At 34.6% G+C, this 14797-nt stretch overlaps 1 protein-coding gene across 1 annotated transcript in view; it reads right to left on the bottom strand.

Annotated features, from left to right (window-relative positions):
* Positions 1 to 3478: 3478 nt before the first annotated feature.
* Smc6 (structural maintenance of chromosomes 6) overlaps positions 3479 to 14797 on the bottom strand; it is a 67412-nt gene continuing 56093 nt past the window's right edge. The window contains exons 24-27 of the mRNA XM_078029639.1: positions 14131 to 14236; positions 8138 to 8290; positions 5076 to 5173; positions 3479 to 3993 (exon numbers count right to left, since the gene is read on the bottom strand). Coding sequence (XP_077885765.1) covers positions 3885 to 3993; positions 5076 to 5173; positions 8138 to 8290; positions 14131 to 14236 — 466 coding nt within the window. The 3' untranslated portion in view covers positions 3479 to 3884. The remainder of the gene's footprint in view (positions 3994 to 5075; positions 5174 to 8137; positions 8291 to 14130; positions 14237 to 14797) is intronic.

Raw genomic sequence — 14797 nt, 5'->3', positions numbered from 1 at the left:
TGGGAATGAAGAATCATCTTGGCTCCTTAACGGCATTACTTGTTCCTCTCACATGTCCTTACAGGCAGTGGACAGGGGGCACTTTTCACATTCTATCAGGATACCTTGGCTAGAGTAAGTGGCTACGTGTATTTCCTATGTTACCACAGCTTCAGTGTTGCCAAACTTCCCACCACCACCGAACAAGGGTCCACTTCCTGTCATGCCCTCACTGAAAGCATCCAGGCTTCTGTTAACATCTCTATAGTCACACTTTAGATTCATGAGACCTTTCAGCCAGTACCATGTGGCTTAGATTTATTTTGGAACTTCTTTCAGCTACCCAAACCATTTTTAGTTACTATTGCTATACAACAAATCACTCCAGTTCAGTGGCTTAAAACAATTATATCATGTCTCATGGTTTTTGTGAGCCCCTACTTCTACAAAAACTCAATGGGGTAGTTCTGGCTTAGGGTATCCCAGATAGTTATAGTGAGACAGTGGAACCATGGGGACTTGAAGCAGTGAGGAGTAACCGGGCGTCCCTCCTCTTCTTATAATCTGAGGTTGGTCTTCCCTGCATGGTTTCTCCACACAGTACTTTGGCTCCTTCCATGAACAAGAGTCCATTTCAGAGCCCATGAGTATTTCAAAGACCAAAGCAGGAATTTCACTTCTTTTCATTCTCTTTTCAGATTGAGCCTTAGGAAGTCATACAAGGTCATTTCTACTGTGTTCCACTGAATAAGTGAGTCACAAATCTGCACAGATCTAGAAAAGACTTCACAAACTAAGGATCTGTAAGAACATGGAAGGGTTCTGTTGTTGCATTTTTGGATAATAAAATGTCATGGAGAATGAAGAACAGTGGGGGGAAAATACTGTTGGATCAAAGCTGAAGGCGAATCCCTGAACTGAGGTCCATGCTTAACTCAGCATTCTGCAGTCAGGTTGCATTTAGACACACTCAGATCTAGCAAACAGAATCCTCACCATCTTCCTTGCTATCCCAACCAAAAGTGGTTCCTTCAGAAAGGACCAACTATAGGTAGGTCATTCAAGTAGGCTTAAGTTCTACTGGGTCTAGTTTAACATCCCTGCCAGTGTCATTCCCATGCTAATTTAACTAACCCCTGCTGCTGTTGCAAAAGTAAAATGCCCTAAGATTCTTGTTTTCTAGGCTCAACTTTCTGCACTTAGCAGTCCCAAGTTTCTATATTTCTTAATTTTAATAACTACTTCTTAAAGGGCAACACCATTGCTTTAAGGCCTCATTTTCCCTGTCACTCAGGATCACAATTTCTGAATAAACTACCCTTTTTTGGGGGGGGCGGGGATACAGGGGGATCAAACACAGGGGTGCTTAAAAACATCCCCAGTCCCCACTTTTTTTAAAATTTAGAAACAGGGTCTTGTTGAATGCTTAGGCCCTTTATAAGTTGCTGAGACCAGCTTTGAACCTGTGAGCCTATTGCCTCAGTCTCCCAAGACTCTCACAGGCATGTGCCACCACACCCAGCAAACTACCTTCTTAAAGAGGCCAGACACTTATTCCAGTTTTAAGTCATGTCACAAGTAAAGCATAGACTTAAACAGACATCTTTGGAGGAGTTGACAGCAAAGGACATACAGGGGTCTAGCAAGCAAAGGATAGTCAATTATATCTTCTAAGTAAAATGTTGGTCACCTGAGCCCCCCTGCAAGTTCACTGAGTTTCAGAGGTTCCAGTCCATGATCACGGCTGTGGTGAGGCAGCACATCACGGTGGGAGCATTTGCCATATTTACATCTTGGCTTACTATAACACCATATTTGTCAGTTTGAAAATGATTTTAATCATTTTCAGTGCAAAGATTTGAGAAGGTAGGATTGAAGATCAAGGAAGCCTTTCTTCCTTGTTTCCTGGGACTTTATTCTAGAAGTTCAAGATCACCATATGACACATTTAAGTGACTACTAATAATAAAGAGACTGAAGCTGGTCAATTACTGCTTTTCCCAACTCACAAAACCATGACTTTAATGCATATAATTTTATTTTTAGATGTTACATATATTTTAAAAGAATAATTTATTTTTATTCTTTTACTCTAATATTACTTCTACTTGGAACACAGATGAAGGAAGATATGTTAACTTAATAATGGCTGAAACCAAAATTTTGTGAAACCAAAGCAACAAATGACCTTCAGTTCAACAGGAGACTTTCAGATACCTGAGCATTATATTTCCCATTTTGTATTAAGAAGCATAATATTGAAAACTGTCACAAAAAAATTTGCTGAGATTCCTTAGCTAATAAAAAATTACTGCATTTGGTAAATTCTACTCCGTTTATTTGAAAAAGCACACGTTAAAATAGTTTTGATACAAATGAGTTATAAATGTAACTTAAAAATCAGATTTTATGTGGTCAGCAGCAAATGTTTAGAACAGCGCACATTTTCCTCTTTCTATAGTTGTAGATTAGAAAACAAGTTTTTGGACTTTTATTGGCAGCTTATTTCAATTTAAATCAAAATTAGACTCCTCCACCACCAAAACCAAAATCTAGTTTTTCTTATAGAAATGTCCTTGTTCTTAAAATACTGCTTTTCTTAAAATATTTCCTTTTCAGTTTCATAAATACATATTCTAATATTTATTGCTAGTAATATAAGGAATGCTTATTGATAGTCAATATTTTTTTTAAATAGTTTTGCACTAAAACTAGTATCAAACAGAAAATATGGGCAACAGTTCTATTCATGTTTTCTCTAAAAAGTCATAAATCACTTTTTCTTTTTTTTACAATAAACTATGTTTGATCATTCCTAGGGGCACACTTTTTAACATTTCTAAAAACTAGGATATTTCTTATAATTGAATGATAGCTCACCATCAAAGGTGCAGCTTTTGGCTCATGCAGCTACTAACTGCTCTCCTGCTCCACAAGCAACCACCACTTCCCCAGCTCTTCTCCCAGCCCTGTGTGCACAGACCCTCTGTCCTGTGTCCTCTCAGCTCAGAGCACCTCGACTGCAAACTGAGGGCTTTTAAACCAAGCCAGCAGGATCTAGTCAGGATAAATAACTGCATCATCACCTATTTGATACTGGTTATACTGGTTACAAGTTCTTATTATATAGGGCACAGGTAAAGATCTGAGGAAAAAAGCATTCTGTCTGTTGGCAGTGCTTCAGTACTTCACAAGTGTCTTATAAACAGACAGCATCTTACATTTGATGATTTACAATAATAAAAAGCCACAACCCAAATCTACAATTGAACCTCTGGGGTTAAAAATTGCCTGTAGGCAGAGATTTTGTAATTCTAGTCCTGTGTAGGGTCCTCATAACTAATAGATTTTGTAAAAAAAAAAAAAAAAAAAAAGGTCTATTGTATGTATCCATAGCCCACACTTGCACCCCTTCTACAATGTGAAATCCCTCCCTTCACCAACTTTTGATAATTTAATAGTAGAATGTAATATTCTGGAAAAGCAAAACTAAATATAATGAAGTACTCAAATTTTTATTTTAATTTTTAAAAAATACTATAGAAATAAATCAAATTAAACAGATATGTACATATGCATATGTATAAAATTTTACTTCTGAAAAACAATCTACAAAAGTAGATGGTTAAAAATAAACAAACAAACAAAAACAAACAAAAAGAACTTAAAACAATTTAAACCAGTACAATGTAACTGATTTTCTCAAAGGAAAGTAAAAGTAATTTTCAATTGCTGGTTGTAGAGCTGGTTTCCTAGGCTTTTTAAAACATTTTATTATAGTCAGATAAAAGGAGATTGTTTTATTTTAGAATATCTCCAGTCTCATGTTATTCAAATAGTCCAGATTTTTTCCCCTCACGAATCTTTCAACATGAGGACAAGGCATATTAAATTACAAATTTAGTTCAGTTGTCATCATCTTCTTGAGTCACAGGTCGGAAAGGCAAAGTAGTTTGTCCTCTTTCAGGATCAGACATTCGAAGAATTCTAATCAGTTTACTTGAAGGAAGTGAGCTAGAGAAAGCAAAATTAATTACTCAAATTTCCAAGAAAGTTTTTGTCCATTGAAAACAAAAATCTAGGGTAAAGCACTTGCCTACCATGTGCAAGGTCCTACATTCTATTACTAGCACCTTGGGGGAAAACAAAAAAACCAAAACACTAAAGCCTAATACTACTTCATGAAAATACAAACCTACATGATTGTTATTTGCTAAGATCAGGATACATTTAATATGAAGAGTTCTAGGAGAAATATAATATGCAATAAGGAAATATTTGTTTTCATTTAAAAAAATTAACTTACTACTTAGATCCCATGGGTTTTCAGCATAGAGGAAAAGAAAATGAAGGAGGATATTTTATTTCAGGGATTGAACCCAAGGATGCTTAACTGCTGAGCCACATCCTCAGCCCTTTTTATTCCGAGACAGATCTTGCTAAGTTGCTTAGGCTGAGATGCTTTGAATTTGCAATCAGCCTCCCAAGTCGCTAGGATTACAGGCATGTGCCACCGTGCCCAACTCAACTATTTTAAACTCTTACTCTTGTTTAGCCAGGAAGGAGTTACATGAATATTCTTAATCAGAAGTTTAAATCCCAAACGATCATAGGGCCATTTCAGAGGCTGAATATCAACTCTGACACAGTGCCTGACACTGCAGATACCCAACAAATATAGATTAACAGCATAGCAGAGTTCTTTATTTACAAAGACTAGTATTTGCAAATCCCCAAGAAAAGAGTCCAGACTAGGGAAACCACACATTGTTTCTCTCTACTACATATAATACTAAAATTATATTATTATTAGTTGGTCAGAGTAATCACAAAGAAACAAATTAAAAATAGAAATACTAAAAAGTTAATAATCATATTTTAATTAGTCATGGAAGGGAGATCACACAAACAAAATTTTAAAGAGCTAAAAAAGGAGAAATTATTCTAAACGTCCTGAACCAATACAGGGATTTTCTCTTCATTGGTTACTTACACATTTGCATTTAAGGGCTAAGATAAATTAAGTTTTCAAAGAAAGAGAAGATTTCTTTCCCCCTTAACATACATATACACCCGCAGAAGTTTTAAGAAGTTACCTCATGCTTTGAGGGGTAAGCAAGATAAACTGTCTAAAACGCTGGGAATCTGCCATCTTAAGTATCATATCCATTGCAATTCTCCTGTTAACCATATCCTGGAGAACAAAGACAAAGGTTAGGATTGGTACTATATTTTATCCCATTTCTATAAAACCAGCATTCTATTGGCTGATAGAAACTCCCAGATTTACTTTGTCTATGATGCCGAGGAATTTATACCTGGAAAGACAGTATCAGAAACTATTAGGGGAAAATAACTAAATAAATATATCTTCCAGTTTACTCTTATACTAAAAATATTCCTATATAATAGTCAAAATATTTGCATGTATGGCCCCCTAACTCATATTCAAGTAGCAATTAAAATAATCAGAAAATGTGCAAATGATACAACTAAATGCTAACAGTGTAAATTTAATTAGTTCAGTAATGGTTTAATCAGAATAAAATCGAAAGTGTCTGATTTCATATTTATCAAGTCTCTCAAATTGTCCCTCAGTGATTAAGAGATAATATTTTTTAAATGTTTTAAAATCCTTCCTCATTACCTTATATAGCCTGTACAATTATAAACCAATTTGAATTTACAGGTCAATTCCTTGAATCTTTAAAATAAGTTAAAGAGCACATCAATGTATACAAAAAGAATAATGCTTCATTAGAGCTAGAATTTGAAACTAAATGAATAGACCCTGCTTATAATTTGAGTTAAATAGAGAAAAAAAATCAAAGTATCATTTAATCCCTCACTTAAAAATTCCTGAAAATTGAAAATAGACAAATAAAGGTCTTATTTGACACTGTATGTAACAGTATGCATGGTTTAGAACATGGGTTTTGGAATCAAATGGGGCTCCAAGTTTTGCTATATTTTCTAAAAGAGAAAGAAACTGCTCAGAATTCCATTTGACATACAATATGGGCAATAAGACTACATAATGACATTTTAGACAAAAACACTGCATGAAAAGAATAATTATCATCTCTGACTTATAAATTAGCTCGAAGACAATTCTCAGAGGAGTTCCAACCCATCTTTAGCAATTACATAAAAGGAAAAAATTGACAGTGAATAATTATTGAGTACTAACAAATATAAATTCTGATTTGTGAATAATTATTTACTATTTACTATGGGCTAAGCACTAGAAGACATAAACATGATTAAGACATAGATAATCTTAAAAAGGTTACAATCTGGTGGGAGATTCACACATAAAAGAGGTGACTGTAACAATGAAAAACACTATAATAATTAATAATATACAATATAAAATTTATGTATCTTCATAATATAAAAATAATATTTTAAGGCAGTGTCAAGAAACTCTTAGAAGTTCTTTTGAGAGGATACGGTGGTCATAGAAGGTGTCATAAGGGTGACATGTGAGCCAAGTCTTAAAAGATAAGCAGGGTCTGATGCATAGCTAAAGAGGGCACAATAGGCAGAGATGCCATATTTGGAAAATTACAAATAGCTTAGTACATCTGAAAATGCCCACAAATACTACATCGTGAAAGTCTCAAAATTACCCTACAGAATTAAACATATATCCCAAATATGATAATTAACCACTGAGGGGCTTTAAATAGGTGAGATCAGATCTATTTTAGAAAATATAAACCTGCTAAAAAGGTAGAGGACACACAGATGGAGGAGCAAGGCAGAAATCTGGGAGTAGGGACAGGAGGCTCTCATGGCAGGACAGACAAACAGAGAGGGATGAGAGGCACCAGAATTGTGGTGAGAAGGGAGGAGAGGCAAAGACTAGCACAGCTTCAAGAGGAGCAGAGGGAGGTCAGACTTAGTGTATAAGTAAAAGGAAAGGAAGAGTCATAAATAAACTGCAGGGTTTGAAGCTAGGTGACAGTGGTGGTAATGACAGTTTGGCACTAAACAAGGTAGGGAATTTAGGAAAAGCAAAAGGCTTTCAGAGGAAGACACACAATGTCTCAGACAAACTGCATTTGAGAGACTGGCTGTTTACTAGGTGATAACCAACAGGCAGTGGAGCACACAGATCTAGAATGTAAGAGAGATGTCAGGATGAGAGGCTTCTATCTGGTAAGTGCCCATGTGCAGTTAACAGCTTTGGGGACTCTGTGAATGCACGCACACTCCTGAGATGGTAGAGAGTAGAAAAGAGGGTACAGAGTCCAAGAAAATCAATAATAGTGTAACAAGCAAACAAAGAAAACATTTAAGAACACTAGAATTAGGGAAGGCAGCCTAGCAGACTGTAAACAGTAGAATACAGTAAAACCAGGAAGCAGAGTGTGCAAGCTGGCAAGATGACACATGCTAAGGGATGGAGGACAGGTCTGTGGTGCCATGTATTTGAAGAAATAGAATAGGTATAAGCTCATGTAGGATTTCTGTTAAACAAGATTTCCTGCAGTAGGGCAGCCTAAACTCAGACTACCATGGACTTAGGAAAGAAGTATTAAAGAGAGTAATTGCTGATTTATCTGGGCCATGTGAGCCCATCACATGCAGGACCTCACTTGAGCCTCACTATAACCCTAGGAAGCATTCATAACTTTTCCATTCATGAAGAAACTGAGCTGCCAAAAACTAAATACCTGGCTTCAACTTAGGTAATCAGTGGCAGAGGCAGGTCTCAAATCCTAATATATTTTTTTTAAGTTCAAAGTCAAATGCTCTTACACCCTTAAAATATATACTTTGCCACGGGACAGCCAAGAGCAAACAGTAAGAGCAAGAGTGATGGCCTGGTGACAATTTTGTTAGATAATAACAGCCTGAACATATTTCTGAGTTAATGGAAATAAGCTAGGGAAGAAGCTGAAGAAAATTCCAATGGATGGACAGACAGGATGTTCATTCTGGGAGAGAAGAACTGAAATTTGGGACAGGATGTACAGCATGATAGCAAGGGAAGAACTCCAACTCTAGGGTTCCCCCCCTCTACCCCCGCCACAAACACTGCTAGTCAGGGCAGACTCTTTTCTATTATAAAAAAAATTGAAGCATTTTTTGCTTTCTAAGTATACATTTTAAATTAACAAAAATTACATGATTTAAAATTTAACAGTACCATGTAAACATCAAACTCATCCAGGCATCTGAAAGGTGATTCGGCGATGGACCACAGGGAAAGAATGAAGCAAACTGTTGAGAAAGAACGCTCACCACCAGACAAGGCTCGCATATCATTGAAGGCAGCTTTATTTCCCTCTCCAGGCTGAACCTTGAAGAGAACGAGGTGACAAGAAACAAAAACTAAGTGTGGGAAAAGTCAACTCTTTCTATCTCAAACATTTAAAAGTGCTGAGATAATTTTTTGTTACTGGAATTACACTGACATCTAGTGGTTGCACTGCTTTAGAAGTACAATTAATTATTCAGTGTAAAAGCAGACAGGACCTACGAAGATGCTTAAAAAAATGGCCAAGGAATCACAGCAGAAATGGATTAAAATACATATTTAAATAATTCTTCTTTACTGGATAAATCCATAGGAACAATAAAAAAGTAATTAATGAAATTAAAACAACCTCTTTAACACAATTTCCTTATAATATAAAATCCATTAAGAGGGGTTCTATTTCATTGTGACAGAATTTCAGACACATATATTTCCAAATAAGGTGAAAAAAAACAGAGCACTACCCAGTTTATAAAATAGCAGACATTTAGTTGTCAATATTTTCCAATTCACTATTTGAAAAAATGCTGCTCTCAAATAAGCAATCTTTAATATTATAAGTTTCAAAAATTTTAAATTTAAGCATATATTCAATATGTTTTTGAGGATATAAGAACTCATTTTTCTTAGGCTTATGCCCAAGAATGGAACTGCTTTAAGAGACTCTTGACAGGTTTTCAAATGAATTCTACAAAATTACACTCCCACTAGCAACATATCAGAGTTCTAAATCCACATCCTTACCAACGCAAGATTTCCAGTTTTGTTCATTTCAGTCATCCTAATAGGGGTGGGATAGTAACTTACTGAGGTATAAATTTGTATTTCTTTGATGACTGACAATGCTGAGCACTGTTCCATGTGTTTATTCATTCTTTGGATATCTTAATTTATGAAGTTCCTATTTTAAGCTTTTTGATATATAAGTTTTTTCTTAATATTTATTATTCTTTAAAATTCTCAGTCCTTTATTTTACATATGTAGTGCAAATATCTTCCCTGCTCAGAGCTTCCATTATCACACTTTTAATGTTACTTTTTTGATGGAGTAATTCTTTATTGTAATAAATTGTCAATCTTGATTACTGCTTGTGTCCTACTTTATAAATCTTCATAAAAAACATAAAGATACTCTATTAATTTGACTTAATATGTAACAATTATACATATTTAGGAAGTATAGTGTTATATTTCAAGACATATATACAGAAAGTATTGATCAAGTAAGAGTAATCAACATTTCCATGTTCTTATTTCTTTTGTTTGGAGCCTCTGAATTCCTCTCTTCCAGATCTTCATAAAATAAAAAAGATATATTTATAAACTATAGTCACCCTGATGTGCAGTGAAACACAAGAACTTATTCCTTCTGTGTTTAAGAACCCATTATCCTGGGCTGGGATTGTGGCTCAGCGATAAAGCACTCGTCTAGCATGTGTGAGGCCCTGGGTTAGACCCTCAGCACCACATAAAAATAAATAAAATAAAGGCCAAAAAAAAAGAACCGATTATCCAACCTTCTATCCCCCCTCTCCCTTGACCTTCTGATCTGCTAGTTAATCACTATTTTATATTCATATCAAAATTTCTGAGCTTTCACATATGAAAGATAACATGAAGGTACTTGTTTTTCTGTTCCTGGCTCATTTAACTTAACATAATGTCCTCTATTTCCATCTATTTTACTGTTTCAACAACTGAACTTAAGATATAGCTTAATAATAATACTAGCTTAAGAGTGTGTGTATGTGTATGTATGTATAAATACACATATATATAGCTTGAGTATTTTATATATATAGCTTAAGTGTATGTGTGTGTATATATGTATATATACATATATATGTTTTGCTTATCTATTCACCTACTGATGAGCACTGAAGCTAACTTCATGTTTTGACTAATGTGAACAGGACTTCAATAAACATGGCAGTGTAGCTATCTCTTTAATATTCAAATTTCAGTTCTTTTGGATATCTACCCAGAAGTAGGATTGCTGGGTCATTCAGTCATTTATTAAATTAAGATTCATTTAACTCAAAAATTAAAAATAATTGTTTGAACTGGGTGAGGTAGCACATGCCTGTAATTCCAGCAACTCTGGAGGCTGAGGCAGGAGGATCACAAGTTCAAAGCCAACCTTAGCAAAAGTGAGGCACTAAGCAACTCAGTGAGACCCTGTCTCTCAAATAAAATACAAAATAGAGCTAAATGTGGTTCAGTCCTTAAGTGCCCCTGAGTTTAATCCCTGGTACCCAAAAGAAAAAAAATTGTTTGAGGAACCTCCATTCTGTTTTCCATGTGAGTATACTAATTCACACTGTCACCAAGAATGTATATGAAGACACAGGGGAAATCATTTAAAACAATAGTATAGTCGATAATTTTTTGGACAAGACCCCAAAAGCATAGGCAACAAAATAAAAATAGAAAACTGGAATTATATCAAACTAAGAAGCAATTAACAGAGGGAAGAGAGATACCCTGTAAAATGGGAGAAAATATTTGCAAACTGTTCACCTGACAAGGAATTAATACCCAGAATATAAAATAAAAAGCTCAAAAAAAACCCCAACAAAATTCCAATTAAAAAATGAGTAAGCAATCTGAATAGACTTTTCCCAAAGGAAGAAATAAAAACTGCCAACAAATATACAAAAAAATGGTATAATTTATATGAAAAAATACCATCAGTCAATCAGGGAAACTGCGATTATCTGGTTCTAGTTTAAATGGCTATTAAAGATGCAGAGGAAAGAGAAGACATTCTCTTCTTTTAGCTTTACTGTTTTACATTTCACATGTAGGTCTATGATCAAATTTTTTTTGGTTGTTGCTCCAGGAACTGAACCCAGGAGTGTTAAACCACTGAGTTACCTGCCCAGTGGTTTTATAGTTAATTTTGACACAGGATCCATAAGTTGCTCAGGTTCTCTCCAAGCTGCTGAGGCTGGATATGAACTTGCAATTCTCCTGCCTCAGCCTTCCACGTTGCTGGTATTACAGGTGTGCACCACCTCACTAGACTCTAAATCTCTAATCACTTTCTGTACTTTACATGAGGTAAAGGGTCAAGGTTTGCTATTTATTTTATCAAAAGTATAACCAATTCATGAGATGACCACCTTTTCCCCATAGGCCTATAGGGGAGTCTGCCCTTAATTAGGAAACCATGTATGTTTGGCTTATCTCTTTATTCTATTTTGTTGCTATCGTATAGTTTTGTTGTTTCTTGTAACTTATTATCTGTAAGTCTTTCTATTTTCCACTTTTAAAAAACTGTATCACTCACATTTCAATGCTTCTTCATTTATCTGGTAACTTTTACAGCTTTGAGGTGTAAAATTCAGATAGACATATTTAAAATAAACAATTTGATTAAATTTTAGCAAATACACACATCTATGAAACCACAACTGAAGATAAAGAATATATTCATCCTTTCCAAAGAACGTATTTCCTTTTGCGCCTTTGTAATATGTATCCTGTTTTACTACTCTCTCTTAAGGTCTCTATACCAGTATCCTGCTGTCTTTATTACTGTAGCTAATAGAAAGTTTTAAAGACCTTTACTTTTGTTCTTCCTTTTCAAAGTTGTTTTGGCTATTTCAAGTCCTTTGCATTTCCATGTACAAATCAGCTTATCAATATCTACAAAAAGCATGCTGGTATTTTGATAGAAATTGTGTAGAATCTACAGATCAACTTGGGGAGAACTGAAACCTTGATACTGAAGTCTTGATCCATGAACACCATATATCTTTTTGGTTTCCATTTTATAGGTCTTGCTTACTTTTTGTCAGATTTTATCTAAGTTTTATCTTTTGATGCTATTATAAATGGTATTAGTAAAATTTCAATTTCTGGGGCTGGGGATTTAGCTCATAGCTCAGTTGGTAGATGTTTGCTTTGCATGCACAAGGCTCTGAGTTCAATTCCCAGCACCACCAAAAAAAAAAAAAAAGAAAAAAAAGAAAAAAAAAAAGAAAATTCAATTTCTGATCATTTGTTGCTAGTATATAGAAATTTAATTCATTCTGTCTGTATATTGATTGTGCCTCCAACTTTGGTAGTTAGTTGCACTTACTAGTTCTAATGGCTTTTCTGCAGATTCCATCAGATTTCTGACATAGATGATCATGTTATTTGTGAATAAAGAAAATCTGATTTCTTCTTTTCTAATGCATATCTTTTAGTTCTTTTTCTTGACTTTTAGCCTTGGTCAAAACCTCTACTAGAATGTTGAACAGATATGGTGAGCACAGATACACTTGCCTTCTTCCTAATCACAGGATGTAGCTTGATGTTCTGTGTAAAACAATAATAGAGGCTCCAGATGATATAATATTCCACCAAAGAGGAGATGTATCCTTTTATTAGGTCAGAGGCATGGTAAGGCTGGGAGACAGCTGGGTCGGATTTGAGTTGCCAATTTAGTAAGGCTTAATTTATCTTTCACTCATCCTTGTTCCCTGCGTCAGAACTCAGAAAACAACTGAAATCTAAGTCACATGCTTAGTACTTCACACATATCTACTGTCTTGCCAACCCTCTACAACCACCAAAATTCCAGAATCAGCAATTGCCTCCAGGGGGGGAAAAAAAAATCAATAACTGTCAGTTTACTTTAGGCAGGCTCTCCTATCCCTTGAAATTCCAAGTTAACTGTTGCTTCTATGTAGCTTCCCAATGTCTTCATAAACAAATTTTTGTTATTTCCCTGGCTTTTTTGTAGTGTGCAGTGAAAGCAATGAGCTGTCATGATGTATCACTTCTCTACCCAGAGTACAATTCCTCACAATACTTTTATATTTCTATCTTTAATGATGGGATCTCTTAAAAATAAATGGTAGGGTCCACCTACCAAAATGCAATATAACTTCTCATTCTTCTGGTTGTACGTGATGTAGAATCACACTGGTTGTGTAGTCATATATGCACATAGGGTAATAATGTTCAATTCATTCTACTAGCCTACCACCATATCCCTTCTCTTCCCTTCACTCCCCGCTGCTTAATACAAAATAATTTAGGTATGATGTGTCAAAATGCATTCTACTGTCATGTATAACTAATTAAAACAAATTTTTAAAAAATGGTAGGTGAGAAGGTACCAATGATTCTTCAGTGGAAATTTAAATAAAGAAAGAGTAAAAATTAACTTCCTAATTTGGTTAAAATGCAGAGGTTCCAAATGACAAAGATGTTCCAAACACATAACATATCTTCTAAGTATTCAAATGAAGGGATAAAATTTATTGTACTAAGAGTAATAAACTATTTGAAAAATTTTCCCCAGATTAGAGTAGTTGTTCTTGAACTGACTATACAATTTTTATTGCCATATCCCCATACCCCACCTTTAATACATATACCTATGAATGAATCCATAGCCACAGAACCCACAAAGTTGAATGTGCTTTGTGTATTCAAAAGAGGCCAGAGCTAGGAACTACTTCAGAAGTAAATAATGCAAAGACAATTACATTAAGCAGAACCTTCTTGGTTTCCAACAAAGTAACTAGAGACTATGGACTTTACACATGTCTCATATAATTTAAAATGCTGTGTAAAAATTTTTAAAAGAAACTAATGAAGTAGAAAGACAAGATAGTCACTTGTCAATGAAAATAAAGTTCGTAATTATCTGCCTAAGAAAATAATGTGGTTGTCTGGGGGGAAAAAAAAGCAAAACTAAAGTTAGCAGCTTTATTCAGTAAAATACATTTAATTTTTATCACAATAGAAAAAAGATTATCCTTAACTTAGAAATACGTTCTTCTGTTTTCCAAAGACAATAGCTTAAAGCTCATAAATGTTTAATCAAAAGAAAAGCAGCTAACTTTCCTAATGATAAGGACGAAACAAATTAAGATACTTACTGATATAGTAAGAGTTTCATTCTTATGGTCAAAATTCATTTTTCCACAATAAGCTCGCTGAGATAGTAAGTTGTCAAAGTACAATTTGCATCGTAAAGTCAAACACCTTAAAATGAAGAAATTGAACAAATTAAAAAGAGGAAAAAGATATACAGAACTATATTTTCAGCATGATTTAAACAAAGAGAAATACATCAAAATGTTAATCTTGGTTGTCCTTTTAATAGGTGAGTTTTAGGTGGTTTCTTTCCTCCTGTGTTTTTATACCCATTTGTGTTTCCACAGATTTAAGCAAAGAGAAATACATCAAAATGTTGACATTGGTTGTCCTTTTAGTAGGTGAGTTTTAGGTGGTTTCTTTCCTTCTGTGTTTTTATATTCCTTTGTGTTTCCACATTTTAATCAGTCCATTTACTTTTATAATAAACATCTATGTAATGAAGATGTCATCCTACATTTAATATACCCCTTTATACAAAAGCTAGTTCATATGAATGTCAATCATTTGACTAATTTATGGAGACATTATTACCCTAACACATAAGACATAATTATTGTCCTTAAAAGAATTAAGCTCTAGAGGGGTTGGTTAACAGATTAAACTATAGATTTGCCTATTTCCTCCCAACTTCACAGTATCAAAAAGGGTCAGGGCAATCTCTTTATT

The sequence above is a fragment of the Ictidomys tridecemlineatus genome, chromosome 12, assembly GCF_052094955.1.
Source record: "Ictidomys tridecemlineatus isolate mIctTri1 chromosome 12, mIctTri1.hap1, whole genome shotgun sequence".
In the NCBI taxonomy this organism is placed as follows: Eukaryota; Metazoa; Chordata; class Mammalia; order Rodentia; family Sciuridae; genus Ictidomys; species Ictidomys tridecemlineatus.
The sequence above is the reverse complement of the archived record's forward strand: the minus strand, read 5'-3'. Positions and strand labels throughout refer to the sequence as shown.